Raw genomic sequence first — 26,056 nt, 5'->3', positions numbered from 1 at the left:
ATGTTTACCGTTCTTTTGATTGATGTTTTCTAAATTTTAGCCGTGAAATGTGTATCATTCTTTTTATTGATGTTTTCTTAATTTTAGGCGTGAAATGTGTATCGTTCTTCTGATGGATGCTTTCTTAATTTGAGGCGTGAAATGTGTATCGTTCTTCTGATGGATGCTTTCTTAATTTTAGGCGTGAAATGTTTATCGTTCTTCTGATGGATGCTTTCTTAATTTTAGGCGTGAAATGTGTATGGTTCTTCTGATGCATGCTTTCTTAATTTGAGGCGTGAAATGTATATCGTTCTATATGGATGCTTACTTAATTTTAGGCGTGAAATGTGTATCGTTCTATTGATGGATGCTTTCTAAATTATAGGCGTGAAATGTGTATCGTTCTTCTGATGGATGCCTTCTTAATTTGAGGCGTGAAATGTATATCGTTCTATACGGATGCTTTCTTAATTTTAGGCGTGAAATGTGTATCGTTCTTCTGATGGATGCTTTCTTAATTTTAGGCGTGAAATGTGTATCGTTCTTCTGATGGATGCTTTCTTAATTTTAGGCGTGAAATGTGTATCGTTCTTCTGATGGATGCTTTCTTCATTTGAGGCGTGAAATGTGTATCGTTCTTCTGATGGATGCTTTCTTGATTTTAGGCGTGAAATGTTTATCGTTCTTCTGATGGATGCTTTCTTAATTTTAGGCGTGAAATGTGTATGGTTCTTCTGATGCATGCTTTCTTAATTTCAGGCGTGAAATGTATATCGTTCTATATGGATGCTTACTTAATTTTAGGCGTGAAATGTGTATCGTTCTATTGATGGATGCTTTCTAAATTATAGGCGTGAAATGTGTATCGTTCTTCTGATGGATGCCTTCTTAATTTGAGGCGTGAAATGTATATCGTTCTATATGGATGCTTTCTTAATTTTAGGCGTGAAATGTGTATCGTTCTTCTGATGGATGCTTTCTTAATTTTAGGCGTGAAATGTGTATCGTTCTTCTGATGGATGCTTTCTTAATTTTAGGCGTGAAATGTGTATGGTTCTTCTGATGGATGCTTTCTTAATTTTAGGCTAGAAATGTGTATCGTGCTTCTGATGGATGCTTTCTTCATTTTAGGCGTGAAATGTGAATCGTTCTTCTGATGGATGCTTTCTTAATTTTAGGCGTGAAATGTGTATCGTTCTTCTGATGGATGCTTTCTTAATTTTAGGCGTGAAATGTGTATCGTTCTTCTGATGGATGCTTTCTTCATTTGAGGCGTGAAATGTGTATCGTTCTATTGATGGATGCTTTCTAAATTATAGGCGTGAAATGTGTATCGTTCTTCTGATGGATGCCTTCTTAATTTGAGGCGTGAAATGTATATCGTTCTATATGGATGCTTTCTTAATTTTAGGCGTGAAATGTGTATCGTTCTTCTGATGGATGCTTTCTTAATTTTAGGCGTGAAATGTGTATCGTTCTTCTGATGGATGCTTTCTTAATTTTAGGCGTGAAATGTGTATGGTTCTTCTGATGGATGCTTTCTTAATTTTAGGCTAGAAATGTGTATCGTGCTTCTGATGGATGCTTTCTTCATTTTAGGCGTGAAATGTGAATCGTTCTTCTGATGGATGCTTTCTTAATTTTAGGCGTGAAATGTGTATCGTTCTTCTGATGGATGCTTTCTTAATTTTAGGCGTGAAATGTTTATCGTTCTTCTGATGGATGCTTTCTTAATTTTAGGCGTGAAATGTGTATGGTTCTTCTGATGCATGCTTTCTTAATTTGAGGCGTGAAATGTATATCGTTCTATATCGATGCTTACTTAATTTTAGGCGTGAAATGTGTATCGTTCTATTGATGGATGCTTTCTAAATTATAGGCGTGAAATGTGTATCGTTCTTCTGATGGATGCCTTCTTAATTTGAGGCGTGAAATGTATATCGTTCTATATGGATGCTTTCTTAATTTTAGGCGTGAAATGTTTATCGTTCTTCTGATGGATGCTTTCTTAATTTTAGGCGTGAAATGTGTATGGTTCTTCTGATGCATGCTTTCTTAATTTCAGGCGTAAAATGTATATCGTTCTATATGGATGCTTACTTAATTTTAGGCGTGAAATGTGTATCGTTCTATTGATGGATGCTTTCTAAATTATAGGCGTGAAATGTGTATCGTTCTTCTGATGGATGCCTTCTTAATTTGAGGCGTGAAATGTATATCGTTCTATATGGATGCTTTCTTAATTTTAGGCGTGAAATGTGTATCGTTCTTCTGATGGATGCTTTCTTAATTTTAGGCGTGAAATGTGTATCGTTCTTCTGATGGATGCTTTCTTAATTTTAGGCGTGAAATGTGTATGGTTCTTCTGATGGATGCTTTCTTAATTTTAGGCTAGAAATGTGTATCGTGCTTCTGATGGATGCTTTCTTCATTTTAGGCGTGAAATGTGAATCGTTCTTCTGATGGATGCTTTCTTAATTTTAGGCGTGAAATGTGTATCGTTCTTCTGATGGATGCTTTCTTAATTTTAGGCGTGAAATGTGTATCGTTCTTCTGATGGATGCTTTCTTCATTTGAGGCGTGAAATGTGTATCGTTCTATTGATGGATGCTTTCTAAATTATAGGCGTGAAATGTGTATCGTTCTTCTGATGGATGCCTTCTTAATTTGAGGCGTGAAATGTATATCGTTCTATATGGATGCTTTCTTAATTTTAGGCGTGAAATGTGTATCGTTCTTCTGATGGATGCTTTCTTAATTTTAGGCGTGAAATGTGTATCGTTCTTCTGATGGATGCTTTCTTAATTTTAGGCGTGAAATGTGTATGGTTCTTCTGATGGATGCTTTCTTAATTTTAGGCTAGAAATGTGTATCGTGCTTCTGATGGATGCTTTCTTCATTTTAGGCGTGAAATGTGAATCGTTCTTCTGATGGATGCTTTCTTAATTTTAGGCGTGAAATGTGTATCGTTCTTCTGATGGATGCTTTCTTAATTTTAGGCGTGAAATGTTTATCGTTCTTCTGATGGATGCTTTCTTAATTTTAGGCGTGAAATGTGTATGGTTCTTCTGATGCATGCTTTCTTATTTTGAGGCGTGAAATGTATATCGTTCTATATCGATGCTTACTTAATTTTAGGCGTGAAATGTGTATCGTTCTATTGATGGATGCTTTCTAAATTATAGGCGTGAAATGTGTATCGTTCTTCTGATGGATGCCTTCTTAATTTGAGGCGTGAAATGTATATCGTTCTATATGGATGCTTTCTTAATTTTAGGCGTGAAATGTGTATCGTTCTTCTGATGGATGCTTTCTTAATTTTAGGCGTGAAATGTGTACCGTTCTTCTGATGGATGATTTCTTAATTTTAGGCGTGAAATGTGTATCGTTCTACTGATGGATGCTTTCTTCATTTGAGGCGTGAAATGTGTATCGTTCTTCTGATGGATGCTTTCTTGATTTTAGGAGTGAAATGTTTATCGTTCTTCTGATGGATGCTTTCTTAATTTTAGGCGTGAAATGTGTATGGTTCTTCTGATGCATGCTTTCTTAATTTGAGGCGTGAAATGTATATCGTTCTATATGGATGCTTACTTAATTTTAGGCGTGAAATGTGTATCGTTCTATTGATGGATGCTTTCTAAATTATAGGCGTGAAATGTGTATCGTTCTTCTGATGGATGCCTTCTTAATTTGAGGCGTGAAATGTATATCGTTCTATATGGATGCTTTCTTAATTTTAGGCGTGAAATGTGTATCGTTCTTCTGATGGATGCTTTCTTAATTTTAGGCGTGAAATGTGTATCGTTCTTCTGATGGATGCTTTCTTAATTTTAGGCTAGAAATGTGTATGGTTCTTCTGATGGATGCTTTCTTAATTTTAGGCGTGAAATGTGTATCGTTCTTCTGATGGATGCTTTCTTAATTTTAGGCGTGAAATGTTTATCGTTCTTCTGATGGATGCTTTCTTAATTTTAGGCGTGAAATGTGTATGGTTCTTCTGATGCATGCTTTCTTAATTTGAGGCGTGAAATGTATATCGTTCTATATGGATGCTTACTTAATTTTAGGCGTGAAATGTGTATCGTTCTATTGATGGATGCTTTCTAAATTATAGGCGTGAAATGTGTATCGTTCTTCTGATGGATGCCTTCTTAATTTTAGGCGTGAAATGTGTATCGTTCTTCTGATGGATGCTTTCTTAATTTTAGGCGTGAAATGTGTATCGTTCTTCTGATGGATGCTTTCTTAATTTTAGGCGTGAAATGTGTATCGTTCTTCTGATGGATGCTTTCTTCATTTGAGGCGTGAAATGTGTATCGTTCTTCTGATGGATGCTTTCTTAATTTTAGGCGTGAAATGTGTATCGTTCTTCTGATGGATGCTTTCTTAATTTCAGGCGTGAAATGTTTATCGTTCTTCTGATGGATGCTTTCTTAATTTTAGGCGTGAAATGTGTATCGTTCTATTGATGGATGCTTTCTAAATTATAGGCGTGAAATGTGTATCGTTCTTCTGATGGATGCCTTCTTAATTTGAGGCGTGAAATGTATATCGTTCTATATGGATGCTTTCTTAATTTTAGGCGTGAAATGTGTATCGTTCTTCTGATGGATGCTTTCTTAATTTTAGGCGTGAAATGTGTATCGTTCTTCTGATGGATGCTTTCTTAATTTTAGGCGTGAAATGTGTATGGTTCTTCTGATGGATGCTTTCTTAATTTTAGGCTAGAAATGTGTATGGTTCTTCTGATGGATGCTTTCTTAATTTTAGGCGTGAAATGTGAATCGTTCTTCTGATGGATGCTTTCTTAATTTTAGGCGTGAAATGTGTATCGTTCTTCTGATGGATGCTTTCTTAATTTTAGGCGTGAAATGTTTATCGTTCTTCTGATGGATGCTTTCTTAATTTTAGGCGTGAAATGTGTATGGTTCTTCTGATGCATGCTTTCTTAATTTGAGGCGTGAAATGTATATCGTTCTATATGGATGCTTACTTAATTTTAGGCGTGAAATGTGTATCGTTCTATTGATGGATGCTTTCTAAATTATAGGCGTGAAATGTGTATCGTTCTTCTGATGGATGCCTTCTTAATTTTAGGCGTGAAATGTGTATCGTTCTTCTGATGGATGCTTTCTTAATTTTAGGCGTGAAATGTGTATCGTTCTTCTGATGGATGCTTTCTTAATTTTAGGCGTGAAATGTGTATCGTTCTTCTGATGGATGCTTTCTTCATTTGAGGCGTGAAATGTGTATCGTTCTTCTGATGGATGCTTTCTTAATTTTAGGCGTGAAATGTGTATCGTTCTTCTGATGGATGCTTTCTTAATTTCAGGCGTGAAATGTTTATCGTTCTTCTGATGGATGCTTTCTTAATTTTAGGCGTGAAATGTGTATCGTTCTTCTGATGGATGCTTTCTTAATTTGAGGCGTGAAATGTATATCGTTCTATATGGATGCTTACTTAATTTTAGGCGTGAAATGTGTATCGTTCTATTGATGGATGCTTTCTAAATTATAGGCGTGAAATGTGTATCGTTCTTCTGATGGATGCCTTCTTAATTTGAGGCGTGAAATGTATATCGTTCTATATGGATGCTTTCTTAATTTTAGGCGTGAAATGTGTATCGTTCTTCTGATGGATGCTTTCTTAATTTTAGGCGTGAAATGTGTATCGTTCTTCTGATGGATGCTTTCTTAATTTTAGGCGTGAAATGTGTATGGTTCTTCTGATGGATGCTTTCTTAATTTTAGGCGTTAAATGTGTATCGTTCTTCTGATGGATGCTTTCTTAATTTTAGGCGTGAAATGTGTATCGCTCTTCTGATGGATGCTTTCTTAAGTTTAGGCTTGAAAAGTGTATCGTTCTTCTGATGGATGCTTTCTTAATTTTAAGCGTGAAATGTGTATCGTTCTTCTGATGGATGCTTTCTTAATTTTAGGCGTGAAATGTGTATGGTTCTTCTGATGGATGCTTTCTTAATTTTAGGCGTGAAATGTGTATCGTTCTATTGATGGATGCTTTCTTAATTATAGGCGTGAAATGTGTATCGTTCTTCTGATGGATGCTTTCTTAATTTTAGGCGTGAAATGTGTATCGTTCTTCTGATGGATGCTTTCTTAATTTTAGGCGTGAAATGTGTATCGTTCTTCTGATGGATGCTTTCTTAATTTCAGGCGTGAAATGTTTATCGTTCTTCTGATGGATGCTTTCTTAATTTTAGGCGTGAAATGTGTATCGTTCTTCTGATGGATGCTTTCTTAATTTTAGGCGTGAAATGTGTATGGTTCTTCTGATGGATGCTTTCTTAATTTTAGGCGTGAAATGTGTATCGTTCTATTGATGGATGCTTTCTTAATTATAGGCGTGTAATGTGTATCGTTCTTCTGATGGATGCTTTCTTAATTTTAGGCGTGAAATGTGTATCGTTCTTCTGATGGATGCTTTCTTAATTTTAGGCGTGAAATGTGTATCGTTCTTCTGATGGATGCTTTCTTAATTTTAGGCGTGAAATGTTTATCGTTCTTTTGATGGATGCTTTCTTAATTTTAGGCGTGAAATGTGTATCGTTCTTCTGATGGATGCTTTCTTAATTTTAGGCGTGAAATGTGTATCGTTCTTCTGATGGATGCTTTCTTAATTTTAGGCGTGAAATGTGTATCGTTCTTCTGATGGATGCTTTCTTAATTTTAGGCGTGAAATGTGTATGGTTCTTCTGATGCATGCTTTCTTAATTTGAGGCGTGAAATGTATATCGTTCTATATGGATGCTTACTTAATTTTATGCGTGAAATGTGTATCGTTCTATTGATGGATGCTTTCTAAATTATAGGCGTGAAATGTGTATCGTTCTTCTGATGGATGCCTTCTTAATTTGAGGCGTGAAATGTATATCGTTCTATATGGATGCTTTCTTAATTTTAGGCGTGAAATGGGTATCGTTCTTCTGATGGATGCTTTCTTAATTTTAGGCGTGAAATGTGTATCGTTCTCCTGATGGATGCTTTCTTAATTTTAGGCGTGAAATGTGTATGGTTCTTCTGATGGATGCTTTCTTAATTTTAGGCTAGAAATGTGTATCGTGCTTCTGATGGATGCTTTCTTAATTTTAGGCTAGAAATGTGAATCGTTCTTCTGATGGATGCTTTCTTAATTTTAGGCGTGAAATGTGTATCGTTCTTCTGATGGATGCTTTCTTAATTTTAGGCGTGAAATGTGTATCGCTCTTCTGATGGATGCTTTCTTAATTTTAGGCTTGAAAAGTGTATCGTTCTTCTGATGGATGCTCTCTTAATTTTAGGCGTGAAATGTGTATCGTTCTTCTGATGGATGCTTTCTTAATTTTAGGCGTGAAATGTGTATGGTTCTTCTGATGGATGCTTTCTTAATTTTAGGCGTCAAATGTGTATCGTTCTATTGATGGATGCTTTCTTAATTATAGGCGTGAAATGTGTATCGTTCTTCTGATGGATGCTTTCTTAATTTTAGGCGTGAAATGTGTATCGTTCTTCTGATGGATGCTTTCTTAATTTTAGGCGTGAAATGTGTATCGTTCTTCTGATGGATGCTTTCTTAATTTTAGGCGTGAAATGTGTATGGTTCTTCTGATGGATGCTTTCTTAATTTTAGGCTAGAAATGTGTATCGTGCTTCTGATGGATGCTTTCTTAATTTTAGGCTAGAAATGTGAATCGTTCTTCTGATGGATGCTTTCTTAATTTTAGGCGTGAAATGTGTATCGTTCTTCTGATGGATGCTTTCTTAATTTTAGGCGTGAAATGTGTATCGCTCTTCTGATGGATGCTTTCTTAATTTTAGGCGTGAAATGTGTATCGTTCTATTGATGGATGCTTTCTTAATTATAGGCGTGAAATGTGTATCGTTCTTCTGATGGATGCTTTCTTAATTTTAGGCGTCAAATGTGTATCGTTCTATTGATGGATGCTTTCTTAATTTTAGGCGTGAAATGTGTATGGTTCTTCTGATGGATGCTTTCTTAATTTTAGGCGTCAAATGTGTATCGTTCTATTGATGGATGCTTTCTTAATTATAGGCGTGAAATGTGTATCGTTCTTCTGATGGATGCTTTCTTAATTTTAGGCGTGAAATGTGTATCGTTCTTCTGATGGATGCTTTCTTAATTATAGGCGTGAAATGTGTATCGTTCTTCTGATGGATGCTTTCTTAATTTTAGGCGTGAAATGTGTATCGTTCTTCTGATGGATGCTTTCTTAATTTTAGGCGTGAAATGTGTATCGTTCTTCTGATGGATGCTTTCTTAATTTCAGGCGTGAAATGTTTATCGTTCTTCTGATGGATGCTTTCTTAATTTTAGGCGTGAAATGTGTATCGTTCTTCTGATGGATGCTTTCTTAATTTTAGGCGTGAAATGTGTATGGTTCTTCTGATGGATGCTTTCTTAATTTTAGGCGTGAAATGTGTATCGTTCTATTGATGGATGCTTTCTTAATTATAGGCGTGTAATGTGTATCGTTCTTCTGATGGATGCTTTCTTAATTTTAGGCGTGAAATGTGTATCGTTCTTCTGATGGATGCTTTCTTAATTTTAGGCGTGAAATGTGTATCGTTCTTCTGATGGATGCTTTCTTAATTTTAGGCGTGAAATGTTTATCGTTCTTTTGATGGATGCTTTCTTAATTTTAGGCGTGAAATGTGTATCGTTCTTCTGATGGATGCTTTCTTAATTTTAGGCGTGAAATGTGTATCGTTCTTCTGATGGATGCTTTCTTAATTTTAGGCGTGAAATGTGTATCGTTCTTCTGATGGATGCTTTCTTAATTTTAGGCGTGAAATGTGTATGGTTCTTCTGATGCATGCTTTCTTAATTTGAGGCGTGAAATGTATATCGTTCTATATGGATGCTTACTTAATTTTATGCGTGAAATGTGTATCGTTCTATTGATGGATGCTTTCTAAATTATAGGCGTGAAATGTGTATCGTTCTTCTGATGGATGCCTTCTTAATTTGAGGCGTGAAATGTATATCGTTCTATATGGATGCTTTCTTAATTTTAGGCGTGAAATGGGTATCGTTCTTCTGATGGATGCTTTCTTAATTTTAGGCGTGAAATGTGTATCGTTCTCCTGATGGATGCTTTCTTAATTTTAGGCGTGAAATGTGTATGGTTCTTCTGATGGATGCTTTCTTAATTTTAGGCTAGAAATGTGTATCGTGCTTCTGATGGATGCTTTCTTAATTTTAGGCTAGAAATGTGAATCGTTCTTCTGATGGATGCTTTCTTAATTTTAGGCGTGAAATGTGTATCGTTCTTCTGATGGATGCTTTCTTAATTTTAGGCGTGAAATGTGTATCGCTCTTCTGATGGATGCTTTCTTAATTTTAGGCTTGAAAAGTGTATCGTTCTTCTGATGGACGCTTTCTTAATTTTAGGCGTGAAATGTGTATCGTTCTTCTGATGGATGCTTTCTTAATTTTAGGCGTGAAATGTGTATGGTTCTTCTGATGGATGCTTTCTTAATTTTAGGCGTCAAATGTGTATCGTTCTATTGATGGATGCTTTCTTAATTATAGGCGTGAAATGTGTATCGTTCTTCTGATGGATGCTTTCTTAATTTTAGGCGTGAAATGTGTATCGTTCTTCTGATGGATGCTTTCTTAATTTTAGGCGTGAAATGTGTATCGTTCTTCTGATGGATGCTTTCTTAATTTTAGGCGTGAAATGTGTATGGTTCTTCTGATGGATGCTTTCTTAATTTTAGGCTAGAAATGTGTATCGTGCTTCTGATGGATGCTTTCTTAATTTTAGGCTAGAAATGTGAATCGTTCTTCTGATGGATGCTTTCTTAATTTTAGGCGTGAAATGTGTATCGTTCTTCTGATGGATGCTTTCTTAATTTTAGGCGTGAAATGTGTATCGCTCTTCTGATGGATGCTTTCTTAATTTTAGGCGTGAAATGTGTATCGTTCTATTGATGGATGCTTTCTTAATTATAGGCGTGAAATGTGTATCGTTCTTCTGATGGATGCTTTCTTAATTTTAGGCGTCAAATGTGTATCGTTCTATTGATGGATGCTTTCTTAATTTTAGGCGTGAAATGTGTATGGTTCTTCTGATGGATGCTTTCTTAATTTTAGGCGTCAAATGTGTATCGTTCTATTGATGGATGCTTTCTTAATTATAGGCGTGAAATGTGTATCGTTCTTCTGATGGATGCTTTCTTAATTTTAGGCGGTAAATGTGTATCGTTCTTCTGATGGATGCTTTCTTAATTTTAGGCGTGAAATGTGTATCGTTCTTCTGATGGATGCTTTCTTAATTTTAGGCGTGAAATGTGTATGGTTCTTCTGATGGATGCTTTCTTAATTTTAGGCTAGAAATGTGTATCGTGCTTCTGATGGATGCTTTCTTAATTTTAGGCTAGAAATGTGAATCGTTCTTCTGATGGATGCTTTCTTAATTTTAGGCGTGAAATGTGTATCGTTCTTCTGATGGATGCTTTCTTAATTTTAGGCGTGAAATGTGTATGGTTCTTCTGATGGATGCTTTCTTAATTTTAGGCGTGAAATGTGTATCGTTCTATTGATGGATGCTTTCTTAATTATAGGCGTGAAATGTGTATCGTTCTTCTGATGGATGCTTTCTTAATTTTAGGCGTGAAATGTGTATCGTTCTTCTGATGGATGCTTTCTTAATTTTAGGCGTGAAATGTGTATCGTTCTTCTGATGGATGCTTTCTTAATTTTAGGCTAGAAATGTGTATCGTTCTTCTGATGGATGCTTGCTTAATTTTAGGCTTGAAATGTGTATCGTTCTTCTGATGGATGCTTTCTTAATTTTAGGCGTGAAATGTGTATCGTTCTTCTGATGGATGCTTTCTTAATTTCAGGCGTGAAATGTTTATCGTTCTTCTGATGGATGCTTTCTTAATTTTAGGCGTGAAATGTGTATCGTTCTTCTGATGGATGCTTTCTTAATTTTAGGCGTGAAATGTGTATCGTTCTTCTGATGGATGCTTTCTTAATTTTAGGCGTGAAATGTGTATCGTTCTTCTGATGGATGCTTTCTTAATTTTAGGCGTGAAATGTGTATCGTTCTTCTGATGGATGCTTTCTTAATTTTAGGCGTGAAATGTGTATGGTTCTTCTGATGGATGCTTTCTTAATTTTAGGCTAGAAATGTGTATCGTGCTTCTGATGGATGCTTTCTTAATTTTAGGCTAGAAATGTGAATCGTTCTTCTGATGGATGCTTTCTTAATTTTAGGCGTGAAATGTGTATCGTTCTTCTGATGGATGCTTTCTTAATTTTAGGCGTGAAATGTGTATCGCTCTTCTGATGGATGCTTTCTTAATTTTAGGCTTGAAAAGTGTATCGTTCTTCTGATGGATGCTTTCTTAATTTTAGGCGTGAAATGTGTATCGTTCTTCTGATGGATGCTTTCTTAATTTTAGGCGTGAAATGTGTATGGTTCTTCTGATGGATGCTTTCTTAATTTTAGGCGTGAAATGTGTATCGTTCTATTGATGGATGCTTTCTTAATTATAGGCGTGAAATGTGTATCGTTCTTCTGATGGATGCTTTCTTAATTTTAGGCGTGAAATGTGTATCGTTCTTCTGATGGATGCTTTCTTAATTTTAGGCGTGAAATGTGTATCGTTCTTCTGATGGATGCTTTCTTAATTTTAGGCTAGAAATGTGTATCGTTCTTCTGATGGATGCTTGCTTAATTTTAGGCTTGAAATGTGTATCGTTCTTCTGATGGATGCTTTCTTAATTTTAGGCGTGAAATGTGTATCGTTCTTCTGATGGATGCTTTCTTAATTTTAGGCGTGAAATGTGTATGGTTCTTCTGATGGATGCTTTCTTAATTTTAGGCGTGAAATGTGTATGGTTCTATTGATGGATGCTTTCTTAATTATAGGCGTGAAATGTGTATCGTTCTTCTGATGGATGCTTTCTTAATTTTAGGCGTGAAATGTTTATCGTTCTTCTGATGGATGCTTTCTTAATTTTAGGCGTGAAATGTGTATCGTTCTTCTGATGGATGCTTTCTTAATTTTAGGCGTGAAATGTGTATCGTTCTTCTGATGGATGCTTTCTTAATTTTAGGCGTGAAATGTGTATCGTTCTTCTGATGGATGCTTTCTTAATTTTAGGCGTGAAATGTGTATCGTTCTATTGATGGATGCTTTCTTAATTATAGGCGTGTAATGTGTATCGTTCTTCTGATGGATGCTTTCTTAATTTTAGGCGTGAAATGTGTATCGTTCTTCTGATGGATGCTTTCTTAATTTTAGGCGTGAAATGTGTATCGTTCTTCTGATGGATGCTTTCTTAATTTTAGGCGTGAAATGTGTATGGTTCTTCTGATGGATGCTTTCTTAATTTTAGGCTAGAAATGTGTATCGTTCTTCTGATGGATGCTTTCTTAATTTTAGGCTTGAAATGTGTATCGTTCTTCTGATGGATGCTTTCTTAATTTTAGGCGTGAAATGTGTATCGTTCTAATGATTGATGCTTTCTTCATTTTAGGCTTGAAAAATTTATCATTCTTTTGAGGGATGCTTTCTTAATTTTTGGCTTGAAATGTGTACCGTTCTTTTGATTGATGCTTTCTTAATCATTGGCGTTTAAATTGAAACTCTGAAAGCCCCAGTGATCAAGTCGGCAATGAATGAAACTACATGCACCCCGTTATACAATGAACAAGCGGAATGTTCTTGGAAGCGCCATGGGTGATTTGATCACTGCCAGGTTCGTGCTGTTAACAGGGCTGACTTGGGTTCCTCGGGATTTTATACTACTTGCTGAGATCAAGACAATAATCGTTGAGCTATCGATGAAGTTTAGTTTAGAATAGAAAGTATCATTCCGGAGTGAAGAAAACGCTTCTTGAAGATTCCTTTATTAAAGGCGGTTCTGGGGAGAGCTACAATTTAGTCTGAGAACCGGACTGAAACAGTTCCCAGATAACTACGGAATTATTACGGGCGGTATTAGAACTAGGAAACAATACAACGTATCATTGCTTCTTACTGAGTTTTATTGAAGCCTTAATATGGTTACTAAATTTATTGAGCGTAGCTCTCACTGTGGAAACTGGCAGAAAAAGTGGCTGTCCGGTCCTAGAGAAGCTATTGGATGAAACGAAAAGGGGCGTTTCGGAAAACGACTCGAGAGGGAAAAACGGGTGATTGTTCCGCGCTTTAAAAAAAATTGGTATTCTCTCACTGCGATGAATTGGGGGGAAAAAAAGTGGGGTTTCGGAAAACGAGTCGAAAGGGAAAGAGTGGTTAATCGGTCGTGTTGGGGGGGAAAATGACTCCAGAAGAGCCGGCGCCAGAAAATGCTGTCTGACGGAGCCACGAGAGGGGAAACAAGTGGGCCCGGCAGTCCCAAATAATAGTTTCACACGAGCCAAGCTTTACGAACACACGAATAGTAGTATAACCGGTAACGGAAACATGAACAAATAAAATAAACGGTCGAGAAAAACCGCTCGAAATATTTTTGTGGGTAATATGGGAACCGCTCGAAATATGTTTGTGGGAAATATAGGGGTGACAATTTCAAAAATTACCCAGAGTGGTTGGGCTAAAGGGTTAAAAAACCAACAGAAGCGATTTCACCACGTTTAGAGATGCACTTACGAAAACCCATGCCGCCCCCTCCCCTCCCTTCACACCTAGGGGCTCAGGGAAGGTGATAGCATAGTTCCCAAATTCCACAGAATGGCTGGGCTCCGAAGAGTCGCCAACAATAGATAGGAGCGCTCGGTGTCAGAGTCGCCATATCTTACCCTCCCCCACCCGAATGGAAGCGAGAGGCAAGCGCTGTTGCGGAAACCATGTGCGAACGAAAACGCCAAAACGCCAGAGACGGAAACGCCAGAAGATCGCCGAATCCCAATTGCCCGACTTGCTAGGTTGTTGGTTCTCTAAACCGCGTGAATTTTAGGGATGAAAAGCTGGTATAACTATAGCAGCATATGGCTAGCTTTCTACGGCCTTTCCCTCTCTGGTTTAAAGCGCGAGCGTCAGGGATGCCAGATTGGGCTGGAAAGCAGCCAATTGGGCTTCTTTTCAAGAATATTGGCTGGAAATAAAAGGGTTGGCTGTTGGCGGGAAATTGGGCTTCTCGGGTTTTTTCTTGGGCTTTCGGTACTAGAAATACCGCCAAGAGCCAAGACAAATAGCATTTAGCGAATTTACGGCGCACTACTGAAAGAATGTCTGAATGTGAAATAGCGGACCAAATCGGTCTTGAACCACCTTTATCCCCAGCGCTCCCTTTTCATCGCGTTCTGAGAACGGGATTAAAGCGAGCTACGTAACGTATGGCGAACTGGTACAGTCAAACCTTTACAGCAGCTTATGATATGCCACCTGTCAGTAAACCGCTTATCAGTTATGGTCATAGGACAAGGTATCTGCCCTATTGTAATGTTTGAACCTACAAAACACAGTGGGGGGTTGACGTTGCGGTTTGGGGAAAAGGGAGCGCGGACATACAGGGGTCAAATAAGAGGGCGAAAACGCTTATAAAGGTTGAGGAAAGGGGATGTGTTTTGATGGACATCTGGCGAACTTAAGGGGGGGAGGTGCAAATAAGACGGTTGAGGGAAAGCGTCACCTGTGATAAAGAGTATAATGGGTTATTAATTTCCAAGAATCTTGGGATTTTACCGAAGAGATAAAGTCAAAGACTCAATTATCTCAAGAGTCAATACTCGGACATAAATACCCGTGCTATCTAGTCGGATTCTATTGGTAAAAATCTTTCGTTAATATTTTTTGGTGATCGTGATAATTATAGAACCAATAGTTAATTTTTGCAATGGCAAAGTCAGGAAAGTGGGCTAAATACTCCAAAAAATACAACCCCGCTTGGGCGGACGACCCAAAATTACGAGATTTTGCAAAAGGAAAAGAAGGCGACGAACTGCTTCGATGTAAACTATGCTGCTGCTGTATCAGGGCACATTATAACGATTTAATTATTTATACAAAAACGGAAAAACATAAGAAAAATCTTAAGCCTGGAGATGTCTCTACGTTGTCTCAAGCGTTTGGAGTTCCTGTAACAAAAGTTCCTGCCGTAAACAAAGAGAATAAAATTCAAAATGTCAGGAAAAGGAGAGAACTAAAAATAGCTTTATTCGCTGCTTGCAACACTTCTATAACATCAGTTAACGAACTCGGAGAGATCCTTAATGCTGAATTTGAAGACACTGGTTTTCGGATGCACCGAACAAAATGTAGTGCCATTATAAGAAATGTTTTGGCACCATATTTCAAGAAGTTACTATTCGAAGACCTGAAAGACCGTCCGTTTTCCATCTTAGTCGACGAGTCAACCGACATAAGTACGAAGAAGTTGTTGTGCATTTCCGTCAAGTATTTTAGCTTATCGTCGTCGAAGTTCGTGACGACTTTCCTTGGAATGATTCAAATTGAGGATGCCACAGCGAAAGGTATAGTTGATGAAATTAAGAAGTTCTTCGAAAACCACGGTTTAAAATTCAATGACTTAATTGGAATTGGAACGGATGGCGCTAGCACTATGTGCGGAATCCATCATTCCGTTTTCACTCTTCTGGAAAAAGAAAAACCAGGACTTATTTTAGTCAAGTGCGTTTGCCACTCGTTGGACTTGGTGGCAAGTAAGGCGATGGAAAGTCTACCAAGCCACATCGAATTCCTCATAAGAGAAACGTACAATTGGTTTGCCCACAGTTCCAAAAGGCAGGAAGCGTACCAAAAACTGTACAAAGTATTAAACGATGACGAAGAACCACTAAAGCTGATGTCAATTTCAAACACCCGTTGACTTATGGTCGCGGACTACATCGAGAGAATTCACACGCAGTACGATGCATTGAAATTACATTTTTCTCTGGCAGCTGACCATCCAGATACTAAGAAGTGCTATACCACAAGAATCCTCAGAGATATGTACAAAGACGAATCCAATAGGTTATATTTAATTTTTCTCCGACCCATTTTAAACCGGATTAAGCAACTAAACAAGCTTTTCCAATTAGACGACGGAGATTTATTGAAGCTATTCTTGGACTTCGAAATTTTTTTTGAAGGAACGTTGAAAAGGATTTTGAAACCGATGGTCTTCAATGCGAATAAAGAAACGAACACCCTCCTAAAATTGGATTTGTCTGAAATGAAAACCGTGTATCTTAGTCCAAAAGACTGTGATCTAGGGGTGGAAGTTTCATCGAAGCTACATAGCTCAAAACTCTCGGCTGAGACTAAACACCAAATTGAAGACAGATGTTTTGAATTTATCAAATCAGTAGCAATCCAATGCCAATTTAGATTACCAAGCAGTCAAAATGTGTTAAGGAAACTTAATACAATTGCCCCTACGAAGATTTTGACGGAAGGAGCCAAAGCAGTTGAAAGTTTACCAGACTCTATTTTTAAAAATAAGGGAAAACTGGAAACGCAAATGAGACATGTTTCAAACCTCGTTTGGGAAGAAAAAAACAAGCGCTACCGCCTTCTGGAAGGAAGTGTTTATGTTTAGGGACGCATCCAATGAAAACCCCCTGAGGGAATTAGCTGAAGGTGCTCTTACACTTCTTTGTCTCCCACTCTCCAATGCCCACGTCGAAAGGGTATTTTCTCAAGTGAACATAACTAAAAACGACTTAAGAAACCGAATGGGTCTTGAGTTGTTAGAAAGTATTTTGTACTTAAAATTTGGACTACAAATGAAAAATATAAAAAGCTCTAAGTTCCTTCCACCTTTAGAATTGATTGAAAGTTTTAACTCGTCAATTTATGATTAATTAAACTGGTTTTATTTCCCTTTTGGGTTTTATGAATGGTGTTGGTGTGTAATTTGCTTTGAAATTTCTAAAATAAAAATTAATTCAAATTTTTCACGATTAATTGTTGGCTTGTTTTTGGGCTGAGTAGCCTAGGACTTAGTCAGTTTTTGGGCTGCTTTTCGAAATATCGATTGGCGGTTTTTTGGGCTTCTTTCCGATTTCATTTTGGCGGGTTGAAGGTTTTAAATCTGGCATCCCTGGCGAGCGTAGGAGGATTCTAACGTGGCGTAAGAGAACGACGTTATTGCGGACGGTGAGTTTTACTCTAGCCTATACTAGGCTCGTGTAAAACTAAAAAGACTCAACAGCTGACAATGACCGAAAAACACAAAACGTTTAAATGAATTTTTAAATTTATATTTTTATTGACCGAAAAAAACAAAACGTTTAAATGAGTTTTGAAATTTATATTTTTATTTAAAAAAAAAACACGTTTAAAAATTTATTTTGAAATTTTACGTAAAAGAACATTTAAACAATGGGCCACGTCGACGTCGACCTCAGATTCCACACCGGCAAGTCGTTCCCCGCATCTTATAACTGTTTATCCACTCATGAATGCAAACGAATTGAAATAAAGAGTAATCTTTAAAAACTGAATTATTTATCTCGCTTTCCTTTCTCTACTTGAGTTTAATTAATCTAAGCCTAATTAACCACCGGATTTGCATCTCGCTCCGCTCAAGTATTTGTTGAAAATTCCGTTTTCGGTTTTTGCAACGTCCTAGTTTTAAGTTTTGTTTCATTTGGAAACTTCTATATTCTGCATCCGGCAGAGGCTGATTTTCTCGCTAGTTTAGGCAAGCTTCTTCTATGTTCTGACTAACCAGTAGCCTCTCTCGAGGTCCGGTCAGTTATATGGAAAATTTATCCCTCCCCTTCTGCCGCTGGAAAGTTTTTGGCGATGATGTGGCCAAATTCCCCAGTGCTCCATTTCCCCGCACTTATAAGTTGATTGGCAGGGCCCGTGGAGATAGGAATTTACGAAACTTGCCAACGACACACAAGGAGGGTTTTTCCCAAATATACAATACAGTGGTTAAAATAAAATACATACCACGAAAATAGGAAAGGGAATATATACAAATAGATTTACACACTAAAAGTTAAAACTTAAACTATACAATGAATTGAAATTTTTACACTATTTATACACTATTTAATATTCACATAAGGGAGGAAAACGCTAATTACCTTTTTACATTTTTAACACGGAGTCACCTTCGGAAATTAAATCATTAACCCTTGGTTCTTTTATTAAGAATGATTGATGGATTTTTATACAATTTAATTGCTTAAGGTATTGAAGAATAGGGTTCCACAAAAAGAAACGTATTATGGTTTATGGATCGATCGGTCGCAATGCTTTTCAGTTTTGCCTAATAAGATGATTAAAAATAAGCTAAACTAATAAACGCTAAAAATGGGATTTTAAAGAAATTTCAGCTTTTGCTATGTTCACGATATTTCGCACATGCTTACGTTAAAAAACAAGGCAATAGGTGATTCTTAAAAAGACCGGTGGCCACGTGATTTGTTTACTTTCTGCTCGTTATTTTTTTAAATTTCCAGGGTGGCTGCTAAATCGCCCGAAACACAATTTATTTAAATATTGAAAGAACTATTTTTACATTTGTCTCTGATTTATTAAAGAATTAATTATTCTCTTAAAACAAGGAAAAATGAAGGCTGATTCACGAGCCTTAGCCTTTCAGGGCTCTAAGCAATTGATAATTTTGCACGCTTACAGTAACGAGGCCCTGACTTGAACATATTAAATGACTTGCCTTTAAACTTTTCTGTCCCTGTTTTTCTGCGACTGCTTTGGAACCAACACCTCTTACAGCGAATCCGCTCTTTGTTTGCTCATCCATTATCAATAAATTGATTTGCTTGTCTATATGAGTAAGTATATAATAAGTATATTAGAATAAAATCAAAATTTTAGTTAAGCAACTCTAACGGTGCACCGGAGAAGTGTCTAAAGACTCAGTTTGTTCTTTTAGTGTTTATGCAAAACTATCGTTGGTTTTGCTACAAAGAACTTAAATTTGATATCTAAAAGTTAATAAACGTTATTAAGCCCTTACAAAATTTTAAATAGAACTTCTAAAGAATCGTATAGAGGTCTATTTAAACTACATGAAGCTCTATAGCCTTTAGAGTACTCTATAGCAATTTCTGAAGAAAAACCTGAAGACACATCTATCTCAAGAATTTCTATAGATACCTTTTACAAAGAAATTTTTTAGAATCTAACAGAGTCCTTTAAATAATATTGCGCTTCGAGTTCTCAAGAGATATGTCATAATAGAAACCTTTTATAAAAGTCAATCTTGAGGGTTTCTATAAATTAACCGTAAAAATATTTTTCTTCAATAATTAAAGATAAGAGTTCTATAGAGAATCTAGCCTTTAGAGTATTCTATCGGTATCTAAAGAAACTATTTGTTCTTCTCGGTGGATCTTTAGACGTTTCTGTAAATAATATGCCATTTTTCATTCTCTTTTTCTACAAAGTTAGTCGCATTACACCTTATTTTTGACCTCCCCTTTTTTCATGACATTTTTGAGAAACTAAACATTTTTCTAGCGTTATTAATTCAACAATTTAATATAAAATCTATGAACATTTTAAGACGATTTTGTTTTAAAGATATAGTCTTCCCTTACGTGAATAAAAGTTCACTTTTCGAATGAAAATAATTGTGTCAGAGAGATTTTAGAGATGCCAAAAAAGACTGGGAACCACTGATTTAGTTGCAGTGTTTGACCAAAATTAAAAAAACTTTGTTGCGTTAAATTTTCAGCTATATTATATTATAACATTATTTAATAAAACGCCTAAACGGTGATATTTGAACAATTTTAAGCAAAAACTTCTAAGCGTTCAAAACTGATTTAAAAGAAAATTTTATAGAAATTCTACAATAAAATTTACAACGAATTCTAAAGCAAGACAGATAATAATATGTGTTAAGGTCTTCCGGTTAAAATCTTGATCATATCGGGACGAAATTGTAACGTAGAGAGAAACGCGTACAGCTTTGGACACTACGTTTTACTTCCACGCGTTAAAACTGAAAAAAAGTATTTTATTTATACGTTGAACACTTAACCTGAACAATTCATGTAAATGCCCATTTAGGTTTGAAATCAAAAACCAGTTCAGGGAGTTTTGGAAAAGTTATATTTGAAGCTTAGAATTTTTGCCCTAGGATTCGGCGCGTGAAAAGTAATTTATAAATGGCAAACGATAAACAATCGAAAAAAGCGGGTTAACTCCCACTTAAGAACTGGCAGTATATGTTTTGATGATTTAGGCATTGAAAGTCACTAAATATTTTGGGCCTAAAGTGGTGCCTTGGGTATAAGACTAGCTGATTATTATTATTATTATTATTATTATTATTATTATTATTATTATTATTATTATTATTATTATTATTATTATTAATATAATAATTCCCGAATAAAGCATAACCGGAAAACGGTCTATCCGTGTCTTGGTGAGCCCGGTGAAATTTCTTTTGTCGAAATAGAACCGTCACGTCTACTCCACGCTAGTTTCAATTATACTTGTTCACGTTTGGCACTTTTCATCACGAGTTATTGTTAAATTATAATCTAATAAGCCTTTCTATAAAGTCATTACGCTTGCCAAACTTCGTTTTAATGTATCGCTTTCGTCACGAGTTCAGTTCAGTTTTGAAGGTTAGATCTTTATAAAAAGGGCGACTCGTTGAATTTTTATTCATGTCTTGTTCAACTTGTTAAAATGTTCCAAGCGCTCTTTAATATTTTAGCGTAAAAGGCTCGTGCATTTTTTTTTCCCGGGAGCACGCCCGAAATCGCTCGAGCCCATTTACGCTAAAATATCAAGACGCGCGTGGACCATTTTAACAAGTTGAATACGACATAAATAGAGTTTATCCAAGGAGGATAGGAAGGGAGGCGAAGTATGAGGGATGAACGCGCCAGCCTCCTTGTAAGAAGTTTAGCGGGAAAATTTCGGAAAAATGGCGGCAGCACGTAGCGTAGCAGCCGAAATCTTGACGCCATTTTTCCGAAATTTTCCCGCTAAACTTCTTACAAGGATGCTGGCGCGTTCATCCCTCATACTTCGCCTCCCTTCCTATCCTCCTTGGTTTACGCAAGCGTCTATTGGCTATCATAGTGAAATGTCACTTCAACGTCAGGAGTGATGCGCGTGATACATCTTAACAAGAAGGCCCTTTATAGAAAGGCCTATTACTAAAACCTTTTTAAGTAAGAGAACTTTTTAACACATTTCATCTACATATAATGGATGCTATTGCATGCGATAGTCTGTTTACGGATTTTATTTTATTTTAAATTATTAAGAATTTCGATTCACGTTAAAATTGGTTAACTGCTTTGTTACAAATTGTTCGAGTAGTTCAATTAGAAAGGGAGAGCGAAAAGTTTTATTTTATTCGATCACCACCAAGGCCTAATTTGATAAACTTTGCCAACTTCATTTCGTAGATATTACAGTCGTCATTTGCTAATTTGGTTAAATAACCCGGGTTTCTAATCTTACCTGGCTTTGTTAGGGCCCATAAGCATGAATCTAATTTTCGTACGTTTTGTCGCTTCGTTGCGATGACCAACAAAATGGCTACCTATTTAGTAGCTACGCGCGAAATGGTTTGACTTTTTGATGCCCCCCCCCCCGGTTTCCATGGAGACCATATGCCCCTCCCTTTGGTGCAAACTATGTATTAAATCGTATAATATTCGTAAATAATATCCATAAATAAACGGTTAATCGAATGTTTTATGATTAATTGAAATTTTGGCGATTAATTTAAAGGTGAAGGTTTAAGAGACTAGACGTTTCAATCCAAAATCCTTCATCAACCCTTTCGCTAAATAATAAATTCGCTTTATAGCTTTATTGATTGAATTGAGGTATACGACGGCGACGCTGTTAAATTAATGTATCAAACTGTGTATTTAAAGTTTATGGAAAAATTTGGTACTTTTCAAGGGATTGAGTAGACTGAGCCATATGTTTGCAATTAAATGTTTGAAATTGGGACAGTTTTAAGAGTATTATATTTAATAAAAAGTTTGTTTAAGCTTTGACCATTATATTTTTATTTAGCAACGTTTGCTATTTCTGCTTATTGATCATGCTTTGCTTATGTCTCTTCGAACCAAAGCATATAGCGGACTAACAAAATTTCATTTGAAAGTCCTCTGTGTGGTACGACAATGAAAAGCAATATAAAAGTAGCCGAGGAATTCTTACAAGTTAGGCTAAGTTCCCTGTAGCCACAGAGATTTTTCACATTCTGAACATTTAAGATAAAAACACGGTTAAAACTTAACCACATGACATTAGGAACACATTTGAAGGCTGAGATTGTGCTCAATTTCAGCACGCATTATTCGCTGTGTACCAAAGAGAATCTGTCAATCATTCTATTGGAATTCTAGATAAAATATGTAAGCCTACCATAAGAACTCTAAAGACACTCTATAAATTATTTTATAGGAACTCTAAAGACCGTATATAAAGTATTTTATAGTAACTCTAAAAACACTCTATAAAGTATTTATAGGAACTCTAAACACACCCTAAAGATAATTTTATAGGAAATCTAAGGATATTTTAAAGATTTTCTATAGCGATATATAACTGAATTATATTAAATGCTCTAAGGATATTCTAACGCAAATACCTTTACAAAAATGACCCATTACTCAGCTTTAGTTTCTTTAGAAAATCAACTAAAAAGTATTCTATTAAATGCTCTTAAGGTATTCTAAAGCCAATACCTTTAGAAAAATGACCCATGATTCTAATGACATTATTCTTTAAATTCTCCATAGGAATTCTAAAGATATTATATAGATATTTGCAAAGAAAATGAATTTATTGCTCTATTGATTAACTAAACGATTTCTTAAGCAAGTATACCTTTAGAAAAATGACCCATGATACTTAAGGTTGTACTTACATATTCTAATGATATTCTATAGAGTTTCTCTACAAAAATATCAAAGGAAAATCTTTGAAGCATTCTAAGTTTATTTTTTAGAATTTTTTTCACGGGAATCATTCCAAGTGGATTCAAGTAGTCATGCCACTATGAATAACATTTTAAACACTCGCTTATAAAGTAAGAATGATATATATATTTGGGTTAAAATATTGAACAATGAATATTTCCAAGATTTTGAAGCAAACCCCACCGATTTCGAAGAGGACTATCAGATATTTCGAGTTCCATATGAAAATTAAATTGCTTGGCCACATTTAAGCGATTATCATTAAACTCTATCATTGGATTAAGAACTATGGTCCTACGTCATAATTAACTGAATATTTTACTGAGAGTCCCAAACAATGCCTCCAAAGGGCAAGTCTTCCCACTTTTAAAACTTTAATTTTTATGTTATATATACGAACCCACGAAAACCTACCTTTGAATAGTAAATATATCTGATTTCTGGTATACGGAATTTTTTAAAGGTCAATTTTTACAAATAATATTCGGTTGGATATCGAACTAGAAATACTCTATCTGATTTTGCAGCGCCATTTGTTTTTTAAAATTAAAAATATATGCATTTACACATATTTTATTTAAAAGTGAGGAGCAACCCACTTTATTGATTGTTCAATACTGAATGTTCTTTTTAAGCTCTCGTCGAGAGATGGAGCCAAGCGAAAAATACACAATTTTTACTGTACGCGTCTATACTTGCGAACGGCTTCTTTCGATCCTAACAAAAAATGTAAGAAAAACGCTAATTATCTACAATTTAAGTCCTTCAGTAAAATTATGCAATCGCTGCTACAAAAATTTACTGGTATCCTTCGGTGGGGGGCCATTTACTGTAGCTATACGACACTAGCAGGCCCGTCTTAAGACCTTTTGGGGCCCTGGGCTAAATTATTTCTTAAGACCTTTGCGATCCACAACGGTCAGCCTTGTATGTCAGTTTTCTAAATTCAACCACACAATTCAAACCAAAACTTTTAATTTCCAAAGTATAACATAGGACTACTGAAAATAAGATTTTTACTGACAGTGACTCGCTGTTAGGTTTTAGAAATGGTAGGTACCGAATGACACACGATGTGGCAATGAGTCAATTTACTTTAGGCGTAAATAAAAGATATATAATATTAAATGAGCATATATAATATTTAACCCTAGAGTAGAGGCTGGACATGTGTCAGATTTATAGCCCGGTGTACCCGGTAAGATTTAAACCACACCACCGGAGGTCTGTCATCATTATGCCTTACGCCAGCGTCCACAGACCCGGACAGGCGGCAAAAGCAGCATGGGTAGAAGAACCCCACTACTGATGGTCGCGCCCTCGACGCAAGCCACTCAACCCAGCAGAAGGTGCAGCAATGGGTCGACCAGCCCCCACTTCGCACACAGCAGTGGGAATAAGAGCGGATGCTCTGGCAACGCCAGCCGACACCCAACCTAGAAAGGTAGAGAGCCAAGCCCTTTGGAAGGAGCGCCTAAAGGGGAACGGCGGGCACACAGCAGCCCGCATAACCCGGCACAGCTGGCACCGGACATCCCGGTGGAACTCCAAAAGGCCGGGAGATGGGTCCGTCGTGCCCTCATACGGAGGCCCTCAAGGGGTCGGAGTGTGCAATAACTGGTGGCTTTACCGGGGAGTCGGGGTCCGGCTCTTGTAACCCGTAAGGGCGGTGGCGCGCTGGGAGATGTTAGCTCCGTCCAAAGGGTCCTATCTCCGACCTCCGACTTCGGTCAGGTGTGGGCTGGATACTGGGCTTCGGCTCAGGCTAATGGAGAGGGGCCGGGCAAACTGGCCGCCTCGGCGGATTGAGTAGCCTGCTGTGGGGCTGCGGGCCTCCGTATGAGGGCACGGCGGACCCATCTCCCGGCCTTTTGGGCTCCCACCGGGATCTCCGGTGCCAGCTGTGCCGGGTTATGCGGGCTGCTGTGTGCCCGCCGTTCCCCTTTAGGAGCTCTCTAAAGGGCTTGGCTCCCTGCCTTTGTAGGTGGGGTGTCAGCCGGAGTTGCTAGAGCATCCGTTCTCTATCCCACTGCTGTGTGCGAAGTGGCGGGCTGGTCGTCCCATTGTTGCACCTTCTGCTGGGTTGAGCGGCTTGCGTCGAGGGTGCGACCATCAGTAGTGGGGTTCTGCTACCCATGCTGGTTTTGTCACCTGTCCGGGCTTGTGGACGCTGGCGTAGGGCATTCTGATGATAGGCCTCCGGTGGTGTGGTTCTTTTCTTACCGGTACACCGGGCTATAAATTCTGACAACATGCCCTCATACGGAAGCCCGCAGCCCTACAGCAGGCAACTCAATCGAGTTTGCCCGGCCCCTCTCCGTTAGCCTGGGACGAAACCCAGTTACCAGCCCACACCGGACTGAAGTCGGAGGTGGAGATAGGACCATTTGGACGGAGCTAACATCTCCCAGTGCGCCACCGCCCGTGCTGGGTTACAAGAGCCGGACCCCGACTCCCCGGTAAAGCCACCAGTAAGTGCACACTCCGACCCCTCGTGGGCCTAGAGTAGAGGCTGTATGGCTGGCCTGTCCGGGGCCCCAAAACTGGCTGGGGCCCTGGGCTGTAGCCCACATAGCCCATGCCTTAAGACGGCTCTGGCCACTAGCTTTAGCTCAAAGATCATCGTCGTGACAGCAGTCAGGGGTTTGAATATTTGATATTCTATTTTACAATTCGATTACTTTAGTGATTAAGCCTCGCCTGTAAAACCAAGATTATTTGACATACCTGGAACAGCTCTTTATATTTAAAAGAAAGTTAAATTGAATTATCTGGGTTCATTACTTATACTATCGTAACTCAGTTTATATATAATCTTTAAATAAGAGATTCATAAGAATACGTTTTTAAACATTACCCGTCAAAATTCAGCAGAAATTTTCAATGCGTTATCTCAGTACGTGTATCGAAGCTGATTTTATGCTTGGTACCGAATACAATTGCATATTTACGACATATTTTATCTTCATAGTGAGAGATAAAATCAGAGAGTGTAAAGATTATGAGAGGCGTCTCTCTTTCAAAAAAGCGTACTAACTTTTTTTTCCCAATAATGTCCACTACTACCGTAAGAGCGATGGCGCCACCAGTGGCGCCGTTCTCACAGCGCGTGCGTTTCGATGTTAGGTTTAAAAGAGACGCAAAAACTTTCCAGATTTTTAATGCTAGTTTTACAAGGTTTTTAAATAATTTAGTATGTC

At 37.4% G+C, this 26,056-nt stretch overlaps 1 protein-coding gene across 1 annotated transcript in view; it reads right to left on the bottom strand.

The window, feature by feature from the left end:
- LOC149958988 (uncharacterized) overlaps nucleotides 1-25,689 on the bottom strand; it is a 48,096-nt gene extending 22,407 nt beyond the window's left edge. Inside the window, exons 1-2 of the mRNA XM_090167300.1 lie at nucleotides 25,584-25,689; nucleotides 18,602-18,711 (exon numbers count right to left, since the gene is read on the bottom strand). Of these exons, the coding sequence (XP_090023426.1) occupies nucleotides 18,602-18,688 (87 nt within the window). The 5' untranslated portion in view covers nucleotides 18,689-18,711; nucleotides 25,584-25,689. The remainder of the gene's footprint in view (nucleotides 1-18,601; nucleotides 18,712-25,583) is intronic.
- Between the last annotated feature and the right edge of the window lie 367 nt (nucleotides 25,690-26,056).

This window comes from Leiobunum rupestre, chromosome 2 (assembly GCF_980474605.1).
Source record: "Leiobunum rupestre chromosome 2, qqLeiRupe1.1.hap1, whole genome shotgun sequence".
NCBI lineage: Eukaryota > Metazoa > Arthropoda > Arachnida > Opiliones > Sclerosomatidae > Leiobunum > Leiobunum rupestre.
This window is presented reverse-complemented; position numbering and strand designations above follow the sequence as displayed.